Raw genomic sequence first — 24356 nt, forward strand, 5'->3', positions numbered from 1 at the left:
AGTAATGAAGGCATTGGCCGTAGTATATAATACTTCTCTCTCATCCTGATGCAGCCACTGTTTGGGGTTGTCTTCTGTTGCCAGGTATGCAATGAGGTCCAGAGCTGTCAGTCGAGTTTGACGTCGGGATGAGACAAAAATCAGCACTGGCTTAGCAGGAGAGTGACTACGTATTGCTGTGAAGACAGGTACACGTAGCGTATGTTTAAGTTAAATATTGCGATATACATTGATTTGTGTGACGTCTACGAGGCAAAATGTGGTGCAGCGTGTGGTTGCGATCAGCAGTTGTTGATTCAGTATCAACTAGTGTGCTGTCCAAAGCATGACTTAGCTTAGTGATGTTCAGCTACACCCACACTATGGAAAATCCTCCTCCAATACATTGTTGGGTTGAATTTCAGTCATATTATTATTATAGCTCAACGGAAAAACTGAGTGCATGATTTACCTTGGAAGGTGGGTTTGTTCATGGTGGCCATTCGAGGGCAGTAGTGCTGTCCCGGGAATCCATGAATATGAACCTCCAGCGGTACGGGGCGAACAGAAGGCCGGAAGTTAAACAAACCCACCTGTCAAACACAAGAGAAGAGAGAAGCAAAAAGAAAAAACAGAATGTATAAACTATAATGTGAGCAGTTGGCACTTAAAAGCCCCATCTGGTGGCAATGTAAGTTTTCTGTCACTGTCGGTGAGCAACAGAAGGACAGACTGCTGCCGCACTGTTGCTCCAAAATGTCAAAGCTCTGTCGTGCCCAAAAGTATTCAATGTGCTGTGCAGCCGCACATCACCAGCATTGAAATCGAAGTGTGATTCAGGATGTTGTAACCGGTATGTTTTGTCCTTTTGTGTGCATTGACGCATATTAAAAGCCTTGATAATGAATTGCTGAGCTATAACTCAAGAAGCCCAGTACAAACTCCAGAACGTAAAGGAGATGGATGGAGGCAGCGAGCTCGCTCAGTCTGTCAGTTGTTTGTCTGCACTACTTGATTAGCAAATATACAAATGAGGTATTGCATACATATTCCATCCCTACTACTTGTAAAAGGTGCACTACCATCACATATGGCTTGGCAGTTCTCACACGTTTTTTTTAGGGCATTTTACTTTTGATCTCAAAATATGTCCTAACTATAATCAACACATTTTTAGTATCATAAGATAGTTATTGATATTCATGCCTCATGTTGACAATGGAAGTACTGTTACAAACACACAAAATGCACACAAATCTATTGTGTTCTGCGTGTGGCAACATAGAGACTGCATTTTTTGTGTTAGTAGTGCAAGATCATTTCGGACAAAAATTGGCATATTCCAATAATGTCTGTGAATCTCAGGTCATCAATTTCAGATATTTAGGAATTTCTAAGAGCTCCTGACCTGTACGATGCCCAGCCAGTCAGCAAGATCTCGAGCATTAGCCAGAGCAGTGGACAGACCAACTACTCGAACACCTTTCGAGGTGTGGGAGGAGATGAAGTTGGTCCTGGACACAATGACTTCCAACACTGGACCTCTATCTTCCCCTGGAATCACATAAAACACACACCTTATAATGGGTCAGTCAGTGTGCAGTATTGTTCATGCAGTGACAACATTAATACAAACACTGATGCAAAATGAACTGACTCTGCACATACATATTGTATTGTACTGTCCCGGCAATTAAAGCCTTACTAGATCATAGTGAAGATACGGAGGAAACCTACAGTCAAGCAGCCTCACAGTTACAGCATCCTTGTGAAAAATATTACTCAATATGTTTAAACATTAAATGTGGGAGCAGAAAAGGCTATGGTGACTTCACTCGTAAGCAATCCTTATGTATTCACTTACCAAGCAAGTGTATTTCATCAATGATCAGGATTGCTACTTTCTGAACATAGCTTCTGTTTTGCCAGCTTCTGCTCACACCATCCCACTTCTCAGGCGTGGTGACGATGAGATCAGCCTGTGCGATAGCTCTCATATCTGGTGTCACATCACCCGTCAACTCCACCACTCTACACACACATATCCATGAGGACAAAGAAGAGTTTAGATGACTCGGACATACAGTATAACACAATTTACATCATCAGTTAATAAAACATTCTTTATTGCTTAATTAACTGTAACTATGTTTTTAGAGGTCCAAAAACATCTCAAAATCTCCCATTATTATAACAACAACATCCAAATTTGAATACCATTTGCAGTGTGCAATAAAAATATGTGAACATGGTGTTATGAACACAAAAAAATTAGTCGTGGACATAGCAGGGAAAGAATGTACTTCATACCCATCAACATAAAATTAAGCATGATTTATCAACATAAAATTAAGCACGGTTTTCACAGCAAACACCGTTTTCTCTTGTATAAAACATACCAAACAATGTTAGCCTTAATAAATAGTCATCAAAGTACAGATAAATAAAGTACGATAATGTTCATCGTGGCATTCACTCACAACTTGCAAGTTACACATCTACCAGCTTTGTTGCCGAAGGTGATGTTTCCCCCATCCTGCACTAGCTCTGGCTCCACAGAGACATGCACGTGTGTGTAAATGTGTGTTAATGTCATCTTGTCACACTCACTTCTTTCCCAGTTTCTCCTCTATCCTAACTTTCCAGTCCTCAATTCTCTCTCTCACCAGAGCTTTGAGCGGAGCAATATACACCACCTAAAAGCACAGCAACAAAAACAACATGCTAAATACTGTACATCTACACTTTTAAGTACATTTATAGGTTTAATTAGGTTCATTGGAAACTCTTAAGAGTGTGTTGATACATGTCACGTTGGGTTCGTTTAAAAAGAACTCTGCTCTGCTAGTGCTGTTTGGGTCATCAAATGGAAATGTTATCATCCAAATTAGCCAACTGAGACCTTAGGCAAGACACTACACGCACCTTGCCGCCAGTGTTGCTTACGCTGGTGTATACGAGGTGTGTCAGAAAAGTTCCATGACAGAGATAGAAAGATATATTTCAAATCCGCAGGGAACTGTGCTCTCTCCTGTTCTGTTTACCCTGTACACGTCCGACTTTCAGTACAATTCTGAGCACTGCCATGTGCACAAGTATTGCGGACGACAAGGCCACCGTGGGATGCATCAGGATCGGACAGGAGGATGAGTACAGAAAATTGATCCAGGACTTTGTCAACTGGTGCAACGCAAACCAGGGAGCAGCCTCAAGAAGAAGGACGCCACACGCCTGGACAAACTGGTGAGGAAGGCAGGCTCTGTCATTGGTACTGAGCTGGACAGCCTGACGTGTGTGGCAGAGCAAAGGACACTGAGGAGGCTGCTTTCCATCATGGACAACCAGCATCATCCAATGCACTGCATCATTTCCCAACAGAAGAGCAATTTCAGTAGGGAGGTTGCTCCAGCACGGTGATGTTCTTCTTGGCCAGGTACTGTTGGATACTCAGGACACTGTGAGCAGCCACAAATTGTCCTACTGCAGCTCTCGCCTCTTCTCATGCACTGAAAGACGCAGACTCTTCAGGATGGAGACGTACTGGTTGATCGTATGAGCCTGTGGCAAGAACTCACAGTGGACGATGCCCCTCACATGGAAGTACTGTATGTGATCAACATGAACAGTCCTGGAGGTTTTTTTCCCGACGCACCTCGTAAATATGAATGAATAATCGGTGCTGGTCGGAGAAGCAATTGGCGTGAATAAGCGGCTATGTTTCTCTCATTCTGGCCACTAACGTAGATTACCACCACCTGTGTGTGACTGTGGAGTCATTAAATAATGCATTCAGTGTAAAGTGCTTTGGGTGTCTGTGCATTCGCTGTATTATTCATCTATCCATGCAACCTCGTGTTAAGCAAGCTGTCAGTATCAAACATGGAAAAAATGCCATCAATCAAATGGCAAAACCAAAACTCAACAAAAGGCTTGCAATTCTAACCTTACTGCTTGGGTACTTGTTGAAGACCCTGAACATGGCCAACTCAGCAGCAATGGTCTTTCCAGAGCCCGTTGGGGCCCCTAGCAAGACGTTGGTGTCAGTGTGATACAGCGTGTGGAAGATCTGTGTTTGGATAGGGTTGAAGTGAGTGAACTTGAACAAGCTTTCAAACTCCCGGTTGTCCAGAGCGGTCACTGGCAATGGCTGCAGGTCCAGCAGCTCTGCGAGGGAAATACAATTAGACAATTTCAAGATTAATTTTGGATTCAAAAACATAAAATACGGTTATTTTCCTTCTGTTTTTAACTTTTGTGATACCTATAAAGCTATCACATAGTCAAACTGACAAAGTGTAGATTCTAGTCAAGTGTGTAAAGTAGTGTACCGGTGTGTGGGGGGTGCCGCTCAGGTAAGATGAGGTTCTGGAAGTTGATAATGCAGATGGCTTCAGCACCAAGCCAACGGTCAGACACTGCCTTGATGTAGTACTGTGAGGGCAGCGGTTCGAAGATGGGAATGGTAAACACAATGTGCTGGGGCTCCCCTGTCACCACCTCAATGGAGTAAAAAAAAAATGGCTTACATTAAAACAGAAATGGAGTTACATGGTGTAACTGACCACTGGTGAACTCAGATGGAATTAAAAGTAACTAAAAAATATAACAACACAAACTATAAAAGCATTTCAAATAAAGCAAAACACCTATAATCACAAAAGTACACTATAATCACTAACCATACGGCAAAACATCCCCTTTTCATAATTCTTTTTAGAGCGATCACACAAATCCACTATTCTTAAAATAAAAGGTTGCGCCTTGTTTTAATTTAACATCCGTCCATCCATTTTCTATGCCGCTTATCCTCACTAGGTTCACGGGCGACAGGTAGGGTACACCCTGACCTGGTCGCCAGTCAACCGCAGGGTATTATTCAAATATACGTTAAAAATTAAAAAACATATTCATTCATTAAAATATACTTATATTTTAAACTCAGTTAAATACTGAATTCCAATAAGTCTTAAGTCTCTGTGCAGTGTCATAAAACCAACCTGTTTTTTCTGGAGGAGGAAATATTCAGAGTGGTAGATGTGGTCATTGATGGGGTCCTCCACCCATAACCACCATGGCTCACCCACGGAGCCATGCACCTAAACCATAGAACATGAAAAAAAGCAGGTATTGTTTAAATGTTTAAACAAGTGATACCTTAACATCAGCAATAGTTGTTGGGATTTTTATTGAGTCACTCACATTTGCACAATGCAAAATGCACATGACAAACACAGATTAAAGATGATGTTGCATCAATAACAAAACTGAAATACTGGAAACTGAAGTAATTCCCCATATGCTAATGTCTCAGATCCCGTATTTGCCGAGTACCCTGGGTCAGGGTGAATGGCTATCTGTCATTTGCGCAATTAAGAAGAAATGTGTATGGCCCCCATCTTGTGCCCTGTGTCAATAGGATAATAAATGGTTAGATGGATGGAACAACCAACACTTTACTGCAGCAGATGCAATGAGGGCTGACAAAGTAGTGCTTTATATGCACGGGCAGAGAACTACACCACTCACACTTCAATCATCAACAGCTCATGTATATGCACGGATGTCTTCTATAGCAACAACCACTCGCTAATATTAAATACCACTGACTTTTCATTTTGACCCACTGTTAAGTAAAAAAGTATCATCTGGATTACACATATATACAACATCCATTGCTTATCCTATTGAAGGGCACTAGCAAACTGGAGTCTATCTCAGCTGACTTGGTGAGAGGCAGGGTACATCCCAATTGATCACCAGTCAACCACAGGGACGACAAATAGAGATAGACAGCTATTTCCATTTGCATGTAAATACACTCACACTTAACATAGGCATGAGGCAACTCGTCTACTAGGTCTGACTGGATTTAATGCAGCAGGTCAACAAAATTCTTGTAAAAAAGTCTGTACACTATGATTGGTCTCTCAAGCAGGTTTAAATTCCGCCTCATTAAAATATAAGTTTATATCACTCTGGCTATTGTTTAGTTCCATGTGACATTGTCGGAGTCTAAGGCTCGACCGTCCTCGGTGTTCACCACACACATCAGGATTTTTGTAGGCAGGATTGTACTTGTAAATATTGAACACAGGTAACATTTACGATCGTCAACTGCGACCATTTTTCAAGCAGATCAGGGGAAAAACAAAGATGTAACGCCACAAGATACCGCCTCAGTGTTTCCTATAGTTTTATTTATCTGTAGCAGCCTGCCACAAATTAATTTTGACCACCACAGATTCGGAGGTACTGATTACGAATTCTCCAAGTTGATACACGTTTATGCGAAGACTCTTAATTTGGATAACTTTTACTCTGAAAGTGTCACGTACGCTTCTGGTTTGTGTGTGTGTGTGTGCTGCCAACAGTAATGCTATTCTCTTGGCTGCTTTCTATGCTCCATCAGTCCAGACACCATTGCCAATGTGAGTTTTGTAATGCTTTGAGAGATATAGTTGAAGCATGTAGGGCTTCTCCTAAGTGTGCGTTATGTTTCATTGATGTTCTGAAATCACTCTAGTCAGAATGAAAGTTGCGTTTAGCAAAAGAATTAGCTATTATGGCTAACCTGCACATGCTGATTTAAGACGACAGTTTAATTAATACATATAATATATGCAGGTCTATTTGCTGCCATTTTAATATTAATATTCACTTTATATGCATATAAGATGGAGACATTGAGTCCACAATTAAAGTTGATGAGTCCATCCGATGACTTTGTGTTCTCTGGACGGAACCCCAGTGGTCAATAATTCCATACACCAGTTTTAGAGATTAGAGATTTAGAGATTCTCAACACCACCAATTAGCCCTCCTTATAACCACATTATGATGGGACTCAACCAGAGGAGGTGAGGATCTGTGAAAATGACACGCACAAGCATCATGGGCAATAATGCAAATTAGCCACTGCAGTCATTTACGCGCCTCCCCGTTATAGTTAGAGTGCAGCACACAAGATAATCAGTCAGGATAACTATTACTGACATCACGCATTTGGGCCTTTGCAGACTATGGCTGCAAAGAATCAAGCTCAAAATTGGCTCGGTTATCTTTGTGTGTGTTCCGGGCTTTAGACCATTTTTCAAATTCCCAGTCAACTCCCCACACCCTATTTTACAATTTCTGCCCACAGTAATTACCTGGTCATTCCAACGGAAGTCAGGTGTGACAATGAGACGGACACGCAGGACAGTTCGTGTGATTGGTTGAATACTGGCCTCCATTTGGATGGAAGGGATTTGATGGACACACTGTTTGACTGTCAACCCAATGTTTACGTGATGCAGCATGTGGCCTGGAAACAACAGACCTGCCATTAATGTACTGACATCAAGAAGACAGAAAAATGTTGAAGCAATAGCCAGTGTTGAAACCTGGTCCCTCATGACAACATTGAACACTGAAATCCAGTTTCTTTGTATATTAGTCCATCTAAGTACGTCAACAAAATAGTGTTGATAGTAGCAGTAATGGAATTGGAAACATGCAAAATTAAAATCCCAGACATCAATTAAACAAAATTGTGCACTGTACCAATTTCATCCTTCCTCATTTCTTTCAGTTTGTCAACAGTGAGCTTCTTCTCCTCCAGTCGGTTGAGTACAATATGGCTCAAGTTGGGGAATTGCCGAAGAGGGTGGGCAAAGCCCCAAAGTCTCTTGTCAATGACTTTGCTGAGGGTGAGCAGTCGGTGGGTCATGGCCGGCCAGCGTTTTCTTAGCGCAATCTCAAACAATGCCCTGACAATTCGAGCAGCATTCTGAAATGGAGACAAACATCAGAAACCAAAGTCTCAAACATCTGTGATTAGGGATGCTCCAGATGCTCCAAAAAAAATGCATCAAATTAAATTCAGGTTTGTGTCAAATAGTACAAAAATCATTTCACAAAAATAAATACAAATAAATATCCGGCCAAAGGTTTATTTTTAAATAAAATTCCGTATTTGCCAGGGGCCCTTTGAATTGTCTAACGGCGGCCCTGGCAATAGCAATCATCATAAATACATTGGAAAATGTACAGGTGATCCATGTGAACGATATCGGTATCAGTCGACCTCACTCATGAATGATCGGAATCGGCAGTTAAAACCCTGATCGGAGCATCACAATCTGTAATGCAATTACAGTATTACACTAAAACAGCCAATAGACTGGAGTTGGACTGGGGTGGAAGTAGATCTACTGGGGTGTATGATTCATCATCTGTGACCTGGGTTGGTCACAGTTTTACATTCATAAGGTATTGGAGGAAAGGCGGTAGAACTGCATGATGATTTACTGCTCAGCCTTGGTAGGTAGTGATTTATTTGTTCAGCAGTGATATCATTTTCTGAAAAAGTTGAGATATACTCTGATGCTGAATAAATGACACAAGGCTGCAATAGCTGTCTGAGCTGGTGCACATCTATCAGTACTTCAGAGAGGCGCTCAGGCTTTACTGATGGCTGATGTTACAATGTGAAGTAAATAAATCCAGACATGCCTCCACTTCATTTGTGAAGTAATCTCAGTCATTATTAGTATGGTATTAAATTTGGAAGTAGTATAAAAAAAATCAAATAAGACTAACCAACAAATGTTTAATAATAACCTAGTTGTGTATCAAGTAGCCTATTACATAAAATATTCAATACAAATTCAATGAAACATCCAATGATTAATTTATGTTTAACCGCTTATCCTGAGGTTCACGGTAGCTTTTCCCAGTTGACATTAGATGAGATAGTGGTTTAATGACAGGGCAATAATAAGTACATTTCTTGACTATTATTATACCTTCTAAGAAGTGCATGTACAGTATGTCAGCTTCTTACCTGTGCCACATACGAAAGGTCTGAGATGAGGGAGAAGTTGTCCACATCTCCTCGACTTATGTATGTCTGCAATAGAATGTTGACCTTGCCGTAGCCATTTTCCACCCCGCCTGCTGCGGGCAGCTCACAGTAGTTGCACAGCAACTGTTCCAGCTCTTCCATCTCTTCATCACGAACCTGCGAGCACATTTCCAACATGGGAGCACATGAGCAAACTTTGTGGAGACTTTTTAAGGTTGGTACAGTAGATCCAATCATCCCATAACTTTAGGACGAATGTGAATGGAGATACACACATGATCTGTCAGTCAGTAGGGACTTAAGATGGGCATAAACATCATACATTGTCAGCCGTCTTGCGTACGGAGGGAAACAAGGAATTACCGGATGCTCCCAGCTGCTCCTAAAATAATCAGTTGGAGTTTTGGAGCGTCAGAAATTTGGTTGGCTGCGACAATCGTTGCATGAAAACAGAGTTCAGAGTTACGACTCTTTTTCCTAATCTGTGTTTTCCCAGTGAGCACTTCAATTGTTAGTTTTGACTATTTATAGGCAATTAACTCTAAAATCATAGTGTATGCCCAGCTTTTAAGTCAGAGGAGGGTACGTTTACACAACAGCAACCTAGTAAAACAGAACTTTTTTGTTTGCTTTTTTCTTTGAACTCATACTACCTACACAGATGTCAGGCAAGTCAACCACTAGACCAGGGGTGTCAAACTCGTTTTCATTGAGGGCCACATGGCAGTTATGGCTGCCTTCATAGGGCCACTTGTAACTGTTATTACATATGAATATAAATACAACCTCATGATATTATTACACAATTTCCCGTGCATTTGATTATTATATTTTTACTAACAAAGTGGTGGATAACTTGCTTTGATTTGAGAAGTAAAGTGAACATGTCAAGGTGACAAGCAGACATTCAGGGATTTATTTTTGATAACAAAAAATGCTTGGAATATCTGATCAGATAATATTGAAGTTTAGAAAAACTGCATGCAGTACAATTTTTCAGTCAAAATTAAAGAATAAATACATTTAAAAGGAAAAAAGATGAGGTGCATTATTGACACACATTATTCCCAGGCTTTTGCGGGCCACATAAAATGATGTGGCGGGCCACATCTGGCCCCCGGGCCTTGAGTTTGACACATGTGCACTAGACCATAAGCACAAAGTGCGGGCCCCAGCACATTGGTGAAATAAGATTAAACCAAAAAAAAAAAACAGTAAACATGGGAAAAATAGAGTAAAAAGGCAAAATCTAAAGAGAAGAATCTGATATGTTGATACTAATATCTAATACTAAACAAAATGTGTCTTTAAATATAATATTATAATATATAATTTTATATAACATAGAACCTTTAAAGCATTTTTACAATAAAAAAACAAAACATAAAAATAGTAAAAATAAAAAAGTGGTGACCCGCATTTTTTGATTTTCAGTATGTGGCCCTTGGTGGAAAAAAATTTGGACATCCCCGCACTAGACCGTCAGTGACAAACTATACATATGAATATTTTTAACATTCTGACTCAGCAGACTTACCTTTAGCTGCTCAAATTCCTCAGCCTTGGACACAATACTGAGGATGTCGGCCTCTGTTCGCTGAGAGTTGAAAAGTTCATTGAAAGTCTTCAGAAAAGTAGAGACAAGACATATAAATGGTTAGTAAGTCAAGTCATTCATATGTGGCACACAAGAACCCGAACTACAATGACTGAGGTTAAGACACAACATAGCCACACTGCTGTAAAAGAATACAATTAAAATATTGCTTTTGTAAAACTAACTCTGAAGTAGTGATCAACAAATCGATCATTTTTTTTTTCAATAATTTTATTGTGTCGTATTGAATAAACAGTTCAGTTCAAAACGCTCACAACCACAATTCCATTCTTCCATCCTATTAAAATCACATTTAAAATGTTAAGTTCAATTTGATTTAGTTAAATAACTCAAAGAACTGAAGTGATTCAAGTAAATTAGGAAGTGAACTGCCTATCCGTACTGTATGGTCACACTGCTTTAGGAAAAAGGAATTTTTAAGAAATACCGGTACGTAAAAGACAAGGAATTGCCACAATAATGATGTTTTTATCATCTGAACTGAACATCTGAACCTATTGTACTATTTGATTGCTTTTTTCCATTTGTTTTTATTTACCTCTATAGTGTTGTATCTGATATAAAAATGGCTGGATGTCCTCCCCAAGTCTGTGGAGTTAAAATAGCCAGTACGCTCTTCAAAGCGGATCATCCTGGCTTTGTCCAGCTTCCTACCGGACTCCACCACCAGCTCCTTTCTGTATAGCTCTAAACCAGGATCCATCTGAAACACACAAGCTGTATTAGACACCAAATAAATGTAACTATTGAGAATACAAATGTTAATGAGAATACAAATAATGAGTAATATTATATATGTGTGTATATTATATTGCAAAGTATCATATTATTATCATTATTATGACACTACCAAAAATACTTAAAAATGATGTTGACATTATTATTACTGGTAGGGAACTTAAAACTGTCAGAATTCAGTAAGATCACACACCTGGAGGGCCTTGTAGTTGATACCATATGCCAGTGGATTGGCTCTCATGCGCACATAGAGGTAAGTGTAGCTGAGCCACTTTACCCCCTCATCCACATTGGTGACTGTCCCCAAGGCAATCTACAGCAGCATGAGGGGGAAGAAAAAAATAGATCAGGGGAGTCACTTTAATTGCTGGTCTTTGTCACCATCTAATGGGCAATGGAAGAAGGTACAGAAAGCGAGGTTAAACAGAATGCTTCTGAATCTGTAAGCTCTTAAGGAGCAACAAACAAACAAACCAAATAACTCAGCAAAAATGATCCAATATTTATCCGATTAGATTTACTCAGCACCTATATTTACTCTTGTGTATTTTATGCACCTTTCCTTTTTGTTTTTTTTTTTGCATTTTGCGATTCATTCAGAAAAAGACTTTATGTTGCAGCCTTTCACTACAATCATAAATCTAATTTATTCCCCCACTCAATACACTATAATCACAAAGATATGATTTAGATATGTCTGTTAATTTACAGAAAAAGAAAAACTCATCAAAAATCGCTTTGCTGTGACAATTACAATTTAACTCTGGTCCTTCCACTTTGGGGTACTCATTTTATATTTGTTGAATATTGGTTGATAATCTAACAAGCTACTTTATTAGGATTCAACTTTTGAATTTAAAATTTGGTCAGTACAATAAAACAGAATGACTTTTAAAGATTTTAAAGAATGGCTTTTAAACTCAGTATTGAAATGATGCAGCAAAACAAAAGAACAATCGTGCTTTCCCAAGGGACACTTCAAGACTGACCTCAGCATTAAGGTTGTCAGCCAGGCTGCCAAGAAACTGACTCTCAATGGGGTTCTGCTGGGTGAGCAGGGTCAAGTAATGGCTGAGCTTCTCATGGGTGGTAATGATGGTGCCCTCCCCATACTTGTCGAACTGTGGGCGTCCTGCACGGCCAAAGATCTGCATAACATCTAGAATGCCCAGGTCCACCAGGGCACCACGCTTGGCATCATAAATTTGTGTGCCCTAGTACCACAAAAGACAAGAATAAATACAGATACAAAATCTCACAAAAGTGATTCGACTTCTCACATTTATATCAGTATATTTTCTCAAGGGTCAATACCACAGAAAGTCAACTTGGATGTACTTGAGAGTAGTCGGAATACAGCTTGTATAGCAGTGTATCTAAAAATTACTCAACACACAGCCATTATTGTCTCAATATCTGGCAACACAATGCATGGTAGTGGTCACGTCATGGCATGGGGCAGCCTGAGTGCTGACAGCTTTAGGAAGCTGCATTTTTTGGGTTCATTTAACAAACCTTATCAAGAAGTTATTTAAGCATATTGTTTTTTCCTCTTACAACTTCATCGGGCAGGTTTGGGTCTTAACACACACCCACACACACACACACGCACACAGTAGTTTTACAGACCAACAATGCTAACAATTTGTATTGTAGATATTGTTTACAGTGGCGTAAAACTACACTGCACCGCACTTACAGGAATTTGCATTGTAAGGAGTGTTTTCATATTTTTGACTCCCAAATAAAGGGCCAAACTAAACTTGCAGAATAATGAAGATGATTTAGGCTATGTTCAGGCAGAGCTAACAAATGCATTTGCCTTTAAAACAAAGATGGCTAATTGGTCACTTTATTGTGACCTGCCTTTTCTCTATGCACATGACAAGATGCTTGCTTTTTTTACTGTATAGTTTAAACAAACATATTTATAATAGGTCCAAATTTAGCATGGAAAGAAAAAGAAGTAAAGAAGGGAACTACAGAAAACCAAGAAACTCAAATATAAATGCACCTTGATGATAACAGCATGAGCTGGCAGGTTCACTCCCCAGGCAAGAGTGGCAGTACAAACCAACACTTTGAGGTATCCTCTGGAGAACATGCTTTCCATTAAATTGCGGTCAGACCGCAACATGCCAGCATGGTGGATTCCAAAACCTTCTGGAAACATCTCCTTCATTTGCTTGTTCCTGGAGCGCTGGATCTATATTTTGTGGCAGAAGATATTGTTTATTATTTGGGGTGTCACAATACATTCAGGTGTGGATAATCAGCATAGAAGATGGATGGATGGACAATACACTCAGCTCACGAGACGAGGAGAGGTAATACGATTACAAGAATGAGACGAGACCATATTTTAAGAATACTTTTAAAAAAACGTCAAAGACAAATTATAGGACTGGACAAAGACTTTTTAATTTAACTTTTTATTTCAATGACGACACCTGAAGCTGCTAGTACTAATCATTTATGTTGCTATGTAGTTATGTAAAGACAAATGTAAAATAGTTTGCAGTAGATTGAATTTATGTTTACGCCAAAACAACTACAGTTGCCATAATGCTCAGAGTGCCGTACCAGGATTAGTGAATTTCTGAAATAGACACTACTATCACAGTTTGATAGATGCTATACGTAGCGATCGTGTTTTGAACTGACAAATCTTAAGTATGTTTGATAAAATGTAGAATTACTACAGCTTCTGATTGTTGTACATTAACACTGCAGCAGCTGTTGAAGTCAAGCAGCCACACATCGTGAGCGAGTGATGCTGCGAACACAGAGTGCAGGCTGGATTGCAAGGTTTATAGTGTGCACAATGCACTTAATGTGCACTTCCAATCCTGCCTCGCAAACTGCCACTTTCATATTACGTGTATTATCATTCACAGTAGAGATGCCATTTCCCACAGCCCATAGACTTCTGGCTGCTCTGTTCCAGTGAGGCCTGAGACGTCGAGTTGCGATCAATTCAATGTCCTGAAAATTCCTGCGAGACAGTTTTTCTCTAAACCAGAAATATAGTATGTTTTAATATCGCAAGATCTTGTGACACAAGATGTTGTGACACCTCTAGTTATTATCATACACAGGAATGCCACAAATGAAAGACAGAAAATAGTTTTCGGATGCGAACAGTAGGATACTGTATCCGCAGCTCAAACACGATGACAGTTCTATGAATGCCCCTTGATATGATACAGCCATGATAGAAATTCAGTAAACTCACAGATGCTGGCTTTGCACGGTGCACGTCACCAATGATATACAAATAATGGATTAAAATAAGAAAACTCAAACGTATTAAATTCTCATTAGAAATTCTATTTATTTACAAAATTGATAAATTTGCAGTTATTTACAACAACCAGCCAACCAAAAATAACCAATTAATATTGCAGTGACTAGTTTAGTTTTTTTCTTATTTTTTTATGGGCCATCTGTGCATTTTGAAAGTACTGTATATGTAATTTTCAATGGGGTTGAATTTTGAGTGCAACTGTGTTTTGTATGTTTACATTGAATCCTCCACAACAAACAACAAACCACTCCTATGTGCATATGCTTGCACTCACACACACACACACACACACACACACACACACACACACACACACAGGCGCACGCATGCACGCACGCACATGCACACAGGCAGATTGAAATGCAGCTTCAAATAACAACAAAGTTGTGACCTGGTTGTGTTCAATGGGAGTCCTCATTATAGGGCTTTATCTCATTCAGTGGGCATCTAATCGGAGGTCAAAGCCAAGCAGGGCTCTGCACAGTAAGGCCGGGACCATAACTGACTGCAGCTGTTTGCCTTGCACACACAAGCTGAGAGTTTGTGGTGTTTAAACAAAGGTCTGGTTTGGTTTAAACAAACTCTAGTGTGTTTGCTCTGCTATTGTGTTTCACTTGGTCAAATGTGAACGTTATCTTCCAAAACATGGTGCGCACCAAACAAGCGGCGCAATGGGGCCCGGTCTAGCCTTTGGCTAGAATCTGACATATTTACATATCATGTATATGTTCATCAACATGTACTGTGCCTATTTTAAATAAATAAATATAAATCAATCAATAAATAAAGTGAACATCAGTTCACTTGCGCTCAAATGTGAACACAGTGCACGCTTTAAAATATGTACTCAACAAAAACATAAACACAACACTTTTGTTTTTCCTCCCATTTTTCATGAACAGAACTCAAAGATCAAAAACCTTTTTCTCTATGTACACAAAAGCCATCCACCTCACGTGTGGCACATGAAGATGCTGTTGAGACAGCATAATTATTATACAGTGCGCCTTAGGTTGGCCACAACAAAAGGCCACCCCAAAATTTGCAGTTTAACTGTATTTGGGGGTGGGGCACCACCATTTGCCTCAAATACTGTATATGCCGATCCAGAACATCCCAAACATGCTCAACGGGTGATAGGGCTGTCAAATGATTAAAGTTTATAATCAAATGAATCACGATTAATCACAATTGCAACTATTTTTACAGTATTTTATTAAGAGAAAATTAAATTACATATGTTTTTATATATTTGTATGTATTAACAGCTCCAAAAAAACAGAACATTTAAATGAAGCTAAGGCTGCGTTCAAAGAAACCACCTAATTTAAGTTGAATTCACATGTTTTAAGTGTATTTTCCCAGCACACTTAAATGCTGATAAGAATTAGTGCCGTCAAAACATTTGAAAAGGTAAATATTTATTTATTATGATCTGTAATTAATTGATCTAATTAAGCTCTTTTTTTAAAAATCTCACCTAAAAATTGCCGAGAAAAGCCCTCACCTCACCTTGAGATATTCATTTAAATTCAGTACGTTATTGTGGCAGGTCAAAAGATTGCTGTATACCACAAAAAGTGGCTTTATTAAGACATTTATTGTTTTTAAGAGACTTCAACAGATGCAGTCCCAGCCATTTACATTCTGCAGCACAATCCTGATCAAAATTTTAAGACCAGTTGAAACATTGCAAGAATTTGAAGAAAAGTAATTTATGGCAAACAACCATTAAAATGAAATAGGCTGTTCATCAGCTGATCAAAATCTTACCAAAAATGTCGATTCAACGTCTTTTTTTTTCACACCGTAATGATTTCTTGATGGCAAAGGCAAAAACGCTTTCTCTCTTTGAACGTGGTCTGATTGTTGAGCTGCATAAGCAAGGCATCTCACAGCTCGCCATTGCTGCTGCGGTTGGACGCAGTAAAACAGTCATTTGAAACTTCTTAAAAGATCCTGAGGGTTATGGAACAAAAAAGTCAAGTGGTAGACCGACAAAGCTTTCACTTAGCTGGAGGATCCGATTGGCTGTCTGTCAAGACACAGGACGATCCTCGGCCCACATGAAGGCTGCTACTGGTGCTGAGTGCAGTCCAATAAAACAACAGACGACATCTGCGAGAGGAGGGTTTTAAGAACAAAAAACATCTTCAAAGGGCTCGTCTTTTTCAACGCCACAAAATTGTGCGTTTGGAATTTGCACGACAGCACCAAACATGGGACATTGAAAGGTGGAAGAAAGTTTTATTCTCTGATGAGAAAAAATAGAAACTCGACTGTACTGACGGCTTCCAATGTTACCGGCATGACAAGGAGATCCCACCTGAGATGTTTTCCACACGGCACAGTGGAGGTTGTGCAGGGGTGTCAAACGGCAGCTAGCCATGTGGAAATGTTGGGGGGGGGGGGTATACACACACACACAGACCAACAGACAGACAGATACTGTAGATATTAATTTTATGTATCTATACTTTCTTTCTCGCGGGTAGAGTAGGTAATTGGTGTATGTTCATTATACAGTATGTATACTGTCCTATAAATCCTTCAATTGCAAATTGATGACAGCCTCACAAACAGCATGATGCGGAATAATTTCACCCCAAAAAATCCCAACATTTCTCAAGCCCTTTGTGTCTAAAAACAAAGCAAAATGCGTCCAGGTGGTGGGAGTCTTCCAGACAAAGCTTGTGCAACAAAGCCCTGTAAGGTGGGGAAGGTAGGTAATTGAAATGCTGTGGCAGATGCTTTGCTTTGATGTGTCAGTGTATGTTCCAAACTTGATTCGAGCCTCTAATCTTTGGTGAGCCTGCGTGGACGTCTGCTGCAGCATGGCTACATCTGAGATGGCAGTGACCTAAGCTCCTGATCAGATCCCATTAGGCCCTGCCACTTGCTGATGCTTCTGTTGCTGAGCTCACTCTGTCCACAGATAACTAGCTGCCAGCTCTAGTCATTGTTGATCCTGCTTGCGAATGTGCAGGGAATCTTAGCTAAGATTGGAGGTTTATTTACTTGCTGAAAATGTGGGTAGACCAAGCAAAATTCTATATAAAATAGAAAAAAGGGAACATTTGTGATTCAATAGTAGTACTTTGTGCATGACAGAGGCAGCCTTTTTAGAAAATTGGAAGCATCGGTATTTTGGGCAGGGCATCAACAACTTCAAAGCTGAGATCTGAAAGTGTAAAATGACAGCAAATTGTGTGAAATGATACCTTAACTTTGTAGTGAGGATTGGAATTGATGATGGCTTCTCCTTTACTGCATCACTGCCAGTGCACACGCGAGCACCAAAGCTATTTATTTATTTATTTTGTTGAACAGTTGGCTGTTGAGTTAATTTAGAGACTCTTCATAGTCGTAATGTTTGGGTCCCAGAGTGTCTGGCTGTTAATGCATGGTAGGCAAGAGAGTGTGGGAGGATTAATTTCTACTCTCACCCACACAAAGGGGGCCGAGATCGACCAACTCTAGTGCTGTTTGGTTCATTCAGCTCAGGTGATATCTCTGCATGGACCAAAGACACAATTTGCGTTATAAAATAGCTGAAATTACAGGGAATTCGAAACTTCAACCATAAAAAAAGGTAAGGCGGAGCAGTAGTAAGAAGTAGCAGTAGAGGAATAAGTAGATGAAAAATTGTGTAGAATTAAGTTCAGGCCTGAGCAATAATTGCACTGTGTTTTAGAAGCAATGGTAATCAGAAGGTTGTGAATAAAACCAAACAAAACAATGCTACGTATAAAGTACTAGTACAGATAAACTACATGCAGAAGTATAACAGGACTACGAGACTGTTCGTCCAGGGTGGATTTCTATTTTCGGTAGTTCTTTTTTTCCATAAGGGTGTGACACTCAACTGTATCATATCATTTCTTTGAGCTGTGACGCATTGTTCTTGATCAATGTACATGAGAGACATTTTTAGCATGCTGACAGGCTGTCATGGATCTGATATCATGAAAGGACAGGTGGTGGACTAGATGGGTAAAAATAGCAGCAAATAAAAGCAACCACAAATATGAATGAGGTCTGTATAGCAGCACTGTCAACTCCCGGGAGGATACACAATAAGATGCATCAGTCTGTCTGAATTAGTGAACCTTGTCAAAGGAACTTAAGTTAAAGCTGAACAGCTGAAGAACACAGTGTTCGAGATTTTTGAAGACAAAGACCTTCCTGCCAAGGAAAGAGAATGCATATCAGATGACAGATGATATACACGGGATGTTTGTGCGCCTTCATCTTAGTTCTTATTTGATATAATTATTTTGAAACATTTACAACTGTTGTTGTGAGGCATCCATACATACAGTAACAGGGCTACACAGCATAATGTGGTGTGAGAAGGCACCACAAGGTGTCTCCTAAACTCCATGGAGATGATATGGCAACATGCAGTCAACAGTAAATACATTCTCAGCTCAAAGCTAGAATATTAGTCTAATTATGTACAAAATCAAACCATTAATCAATTATATTTTGTATTTCTATAATTTTTCAGCGTACATTTTTTTAATGAACACTGCCCAAACAGTACATTGCCCTAGATTCACATGTGAATTTATATATATTTTAATTGAAGTCTGTTATTACCAAGCAATACAATAAGCAAATATACCAACACTATAAAAAACGCCTAAAAATGTTCTACTGCTATCCTCTGCTGATTGTGTAAGAAAGATACACTGTATTTACAGACACATGTGAATGTGTCATCACCGGCATACATTCTATTGATAGTACACTATTACGATGTATAATAATTAAAATGTGCATGACTTTAGCAGGTCATGTCGTGAGTGTTTTCACTACTTTAGGTAAATAGTACATAGCAATCACCTGTTTTCAGCAACAATTGAGTTCTGTAGCTGCAATAACAGACGCAAATTTGACTGGCAGCTTTTCCAACTCCCATGATAAAACCTAATAAATACAAGAGGAGAGAAATGATAGTTGAATCACTTCAGTCTTTTAAAGCTGGATAAACAAACTAATTTATTTGACTGACCTTAGAGGTGATTTAATTCACTGCATATGCATATTGGAGATTAAAATACCTATAAATATTAATGTGGGGCAATTTCCAAAGTGCAAATAAGCAGTGCATTATCTCTGTGTGGGCTTAGAGTGGAATCGCCCTGATGCCCCTTCCTTCACGACAGCTTGCGAGACCGGCAAACACCCAAAGACTAATGGAGTGGATAATACTCATTACGATGAGCTTTGAGTGAATTAATGGAAACTTAGTGCATATAAAACACCTATATACATTTCTGAGCTTGTGTTTCAAGAGCAGCTGGAACAATTGTTTTTATAAAAATCAGTTTCCAAGACTAACCAGGCCACAAAGCACCATTTTTAGTCGTCCGACGTAATCTCCGTCTCTATTTCCGGCTTCGGAAAGCATGAAAAGTGATCTGATTTGTATACATATCCCATTTAAATAGAGGGAGGATTAGAGGCACATCAATCATGGCTCAGCCCCAGGGAATGAAGGAAAAAGGTTACTAAATTTATCACTCTGGCTTCTTCTGCAAGTGATTTAAATATGGGAATTGGAGTCTGACTGACCATCCTCGGTGGGAGAGTATAGCTCCAACCCTGTGTACTCTCACAGAGCAGGGACCATTAATTACCCGACCGCAATCACTCTTCTGCTCTACCGCATGCACACATGTGTGCACATTAACACATATACACAAAAGAGCACACAGAGTGTAGAGAGACACAATTCATTGCATTTTTTCTGCTTTGATGTGTTTTGTACCTGTTTTTCACACTGGCCATAGTCTGGACCGTGGTCTGGTTGAAAGAAGCATGTTTCTCCGCGGTTCTTTGCCATTTCGATTAGCCCCATGGCCGTCCTCACTGTGGCATTGCGAGCATGGACAAACACCATTACCTGAGGAAGTGAATTACAGCCATATTTTAAAAACAAGCCTGTCTGTTTTGGTGATTACATCAGAATGGAAATCTGTGAATTTGCATAAATGTTCAACTTCACGGTTACCCACAAAAACTTGTGCATAGTGTTTTTCCAAATGTCATTTTATTGATGAGAGCAGTAACAGTACTAATGCAGTGACATGCAGCCAGGGGAGGCAGGTGAAGCAAAACCTCACCAGTCCTGACGAAAAATAATGATAACATAAAACAAATATTAATATTTGTTAATTGAACTGCATTAATAATGTATTTTCTGTATCCGTCCAATCATTTTTAACATTTTCTTAAGTAGAAGTCGCTGAATTTGTTCATCTCCTGGTCCTCAGGTTGTCACGAGCCTGCCTGCCTGACGTCACACTGCACACTGAGTTGGATCGTGCTTGTGTTGGTCAGCATGTTGCCAATAATATCATGTTGGAGAAACATTTATTATACTCCAGGACTTTCTACAGCCCGTGTAATGCCTTTAATGTAAGTGTGACATATAGGGATGCTCCGATCGATCGGGAACCGATCAATATCGGCCGATTTCCGTAAAAAAAAAAACACGTGATCCCCGTACGGTGATAAACGCCTTTCAAAGCCGATCACAAAAAACGATCGGCGTGCAGCGGCAAATCCTATATGTCTGCTGTGTCACATAAGGTTGCCAAGAAAATGACACGTCTCGTATTGAGCAGGCTATGCCAGTCGATGCCAGCATGTTAGATCACTCCCTTACCAAACCTATTGCAGTTCGACGCTGGCTCAGTCGCTGCTTAGTTTTCCCAATGTAAAAATCGGTGCATTCCTCACTGCACTGGACAGTATACACCAGATTGTTGTTCAAGGGTATGGGGTGTCCTGTCTTTGGGGTGTACCAACCTCTGCCTGAAAGTGTTAGCAGGTTTGAAGTGTACTGGTGTGTTGTGTTTGTTAAAAATTCTTTCTCAAGATAGGCCTGAGACATACGGGATCACAATGTTATTGCATCTGTTACTCTTTTATTCCTCATCCACCTTGCTTTTGTTCTTTCTGGAACGAGATGCACTTTTCACAAACCACCAGCTGGGGTAACCGCAGGTTTTGAGGGCATCCCTCAGGTGCTTATGCTCTTTCTGTTTGGCCTGTAGGCTGGTGGGAACATTATCGGCTCTGTGTTGTGGGGTTCTGGTAAAACCCAGTTTGTGTTCCAGTGGGTGGTGTGAATCAGAAATTGTCAGTGTGTGGGGGTTTTCTGTAAACACCAACATGCAGTCACCTGTACCTACCAGTACACTTCAAACCTGCTAACACTTTGAGACAACACCACTTTCTCCTACTGTACATACAATGCTGTCCTTTCATCCCTTCTCAAATTATCATTTAGCCTCTCAGAATAAAAAAAACAAGGAATAGCCACCTTGGTTTCAGATGGGTCCATGACCATCATTACATCTGAACGAGATGCTAACAAAGGTAACAACCATCATTGGTGGGCAGAGGACCCACTCCATTGTATACTAACGATCGTCATTTGACACCACTAAAGAGCCAACCATTCCAAAAATATAAAATATAAAATATAAAATAGATTAGCTCTTAAATTAACTGTTGTTAGATTATTGTTAGATTATCTTTTAACATGTGCACACAACCTGTTTGAAAATGCAAAATTGATAAAATACCTGATGACCAGCTTTGACTTGCTCAAGAACTTTGTCATAGCACACCTCCTCCATGTCATGCATTTGCTGGATCTAAGCAGAACAGCAAAATTATTCATTTCAGTCACAACGTGGTAGAATAACATGCACTTTGATCAATTGCACGTCAAATGACAATTAAGTTTATCCCTAAAAAACTAAAAACATGTACATCCTGTAATGGGTTAAGTCTTATGACATGTACAATATTCTGCTCTGTCAGAGTTGCTAGAATATGTATCAAAATTAGAATATATTAACGTAAACAGTGACATGATGGCTAACTAATACATTCCATTCAATGTTATTTTACCTTGTTGGTAGCTTTGACGCCAACAAACGTCTGCCCAAGGGGCACAGGTCTGAAACGGCTGTCGAAGAAGAAGAGTCCAATATATGGGTTGACATGCAAGAAGGTGGCTACATCTTGATAGTTGGGAAGAGTGGCTGACAATCCCAGGATCCTTATCATGCTCTGGGTGGACTCTACCTGCCCGCCAAAAACAGGTAAAAAGGTTTACACTTACTGTACATTACTGTAAAAATAAATGTATTAAGGGCAGACATTCAACCAATTGTTACCAAATTATCCAAAAATAAAATGCAATTCAATTATTTGCAGTCATTCAGTCCTAATTTTTACCCCTCATGTGATCAGATCTGTTATCGATTTATTTCAAATCCAGTGAGATATTTCTTCATATATACGGGTATTTGTGTAGTCTGTTTTAGTTGTCAAGATAAGAATGTAAAAACAAAAAATGTACACTTCTATACCTGTCTGATGGTCCGGGCCACAAGGCTCTCCAGTACCGGTCCTCGATCTTCATGAAGAAGGTGAACTTCATCCAAGATCAGGAGACGCACGATCTGAGAGAGCGCAACGTCTCCAACGCTCTTTCTGGTCACAACATCCCACTTCTCTGGAGTAGTCACTAACATCTGCAGACATATATGAAAAAATGTTATCTTACATTGCAGATTACTTTCAAATGTTAAATGTGGAATATATTTAGGTTAGTGAGAATCGTGAACATGTGGTTATCCACATATTCACAGTATTTGTGACCCCACATATTCGCAGGTTTTTATTAATTTGTGGGAAAACCCACCATTTTGTGCTCATAATTGCCATAATTAGGCCATTTATTGGTACAAAACCCATCTTATTTTCCCTACATTGGCAGCTGCACAGAAAGTATGGGCAAACTTCAGCTTGATATCAACAGGAGCTTATCTACTCAAATGCCTGCCTACCTAACAGTGCAACCAAAAATGACACAACAAGAAATGCATGTGTAACACATGGTGTACAGTAACTGTACCACATGGCGTATGCTGGTATCAAAATACATCCTGACACATTTATATACCGTAAATGCAAAACAATACTATTTTATGCTAATTTATAACCCGCATGGCATGCTGGGAAGTCTACACGCACACTTCCAACAGGAAGTTATCCAGCATGTTTTGCAGGCTACACATTACAATATTACAATAATAATGATAGATACACGAAAAGCAAGGCTCTATTCTGTACCCCACAGAAGTAAGTACATCCCTCACATTTCAGCATTTGTTATTATCAAATGTTTCTCAAAGTACAATACTACAGAAAAAAATATACTTGGATATGTCTAGTCATTGTCTACATACAGTAGCTGGAAACACAAGTGAGTAGCAAGTTTACTGTGTCTTACCTACACTGAGCTAGTGGGGGAGTGGAAGAGGATTCCAGTAGCAACCTATGCAGCTGTGGTAAATTCTACACCTAAGAGGATTACTGCAGTGCTCGATAACACTAAGTATTGACACTTTCGACACCGTTTAATAATGGCAGTGTGTTATTTTCATAGGACAGTAAATCTATACTGCTATTACACACTGACTACTCTTAAATTATACCCGAGTTTTATTTTTGAGGCGTGTACTCACCTTCGTGAGTTAGTGTACATGTGTACCATGAGCAATACAGTACTTTCCTAATAAACTCTCTCATATAAGCAGTGCATGAAGCAGAGGTATGGACTAAAATCACGCCACATGGACTTGAGTCAGACTCGAGTCACAATTTTGATGACTTTGAACAGGACTTGACAATATCATCAAAGACTTGCAACTCAATGACTCGGGACCTAACTCGGACTTTAGTCTGATGATTTGAAAATTGTTTTTCAGTGAAAATAGATTTTCAGTGAATGTGTTGAGTAAAATGTGTCTCCATTCAAAGAATTTAACTGAAATGTT

General features: G+C 39.6%; 1 protein-coding gene across 2 annotated transcripts in view; it reads right to left on the reverse strand.

The window, feature by feature from the left end:
- Nucleotides 1–24356, reverse strand: part of ascc3 (activating signal cointegrator 1 complex subunit 3) — a 55412-nt gene that overhangs the window by 12534 nt on the left and 18522 nt on the right. Inside the window, exons 11-30 of one of the 2 annotated variants that reach the window (XM_054781636.1) lie at nucleotides 22884–23048; nucleotides 22420–22596; nucleotides 22089–22160; nucleotides 20264–20398; nucleotides 13195–13386; nucleotides 12170–12394; nucleotides 11374–11493; nucleotides 10981–11145; nucleotides 10362–10448; nucleotides 8804–8980; nucleotides 7522–7747; nucleotides 7128–7282; nucleotides 4977–5075; nucleotides 4308–4476; nucleotides 3923–4143; nucleotides 2590–2675; nucleotides 1844–2010; nucleotides 1388–1533; nucleotides 452–572; nucleotides 34–176 (exon numbers count right to left, since the gene is read on the reverse strand). In XM_054781636.1, the coding sequence (XP_054637611.1) occupies nucleotides 34–176; nucleotides 452–572; nucleotides 1388–1533; nucleotides 1844–2010; nucleotides 2590–2675; nucleotides 3923–4143; nucleotides 4308–4476; nucleotides 4977–5075; nucleotides 7128–7282; nucleotides 7522–7747; nucleotides 8804–8980; nucleotides 10362–10448; nucleotides 10981–11145; nucleotides 11374–11493; nucleotides 12170–12394; nucleotides 13195–13386; nucleotides 20264–20398; nucleotides 22089–22160; nucleotides 22420–22596; nucleotides 22884–23048 (3048 nt within the window). Of the gene's footprint in view, nucleotides 1–33; nucleotides 177–451; nucleotides 573–1387; nucleotides 1534–1843; nucleotides 2011–2589; nucleotides 2676–3922; nucleotides 4144–4307; nucleotides 4477–4976; nucleotides 5076–7127; nucleotides 7283–7521; nucleotides 7748–8803; nucleotides 8981–10361; nucleotides 10449–10980; nucleotides 11146–11373; nucleotides 11494–12169; nucleotides 12395–13194; nucleotides 13387–20263; nucleotides 20399–22088; nucleotides 22161–22419; nucleotides 22597–22883; nucleotides 23049–24356 lie in introns of those variants that run through there. The other variant, XM_054781637.1, reaches the window with a different exon arrangement.

This window comes from Dunckerocampus dactyliophorus, chromosome 7 (assembly GCF_027744805.1).
Source record: "Dunckerocampus dactyliophorus isolate RoL2022-P2 chromosome 7, RoL_Ddac_1.1, whole genome shotgun sequence".
In the NCBI taxonomy this organism is placed as follows: Eukaryota; Metazoa; Chordata; class Actinopteri; order Syngnathiformes; family Syngnathidae; genus Dunckerocampus; species Dunckerocampus dactyliophorus.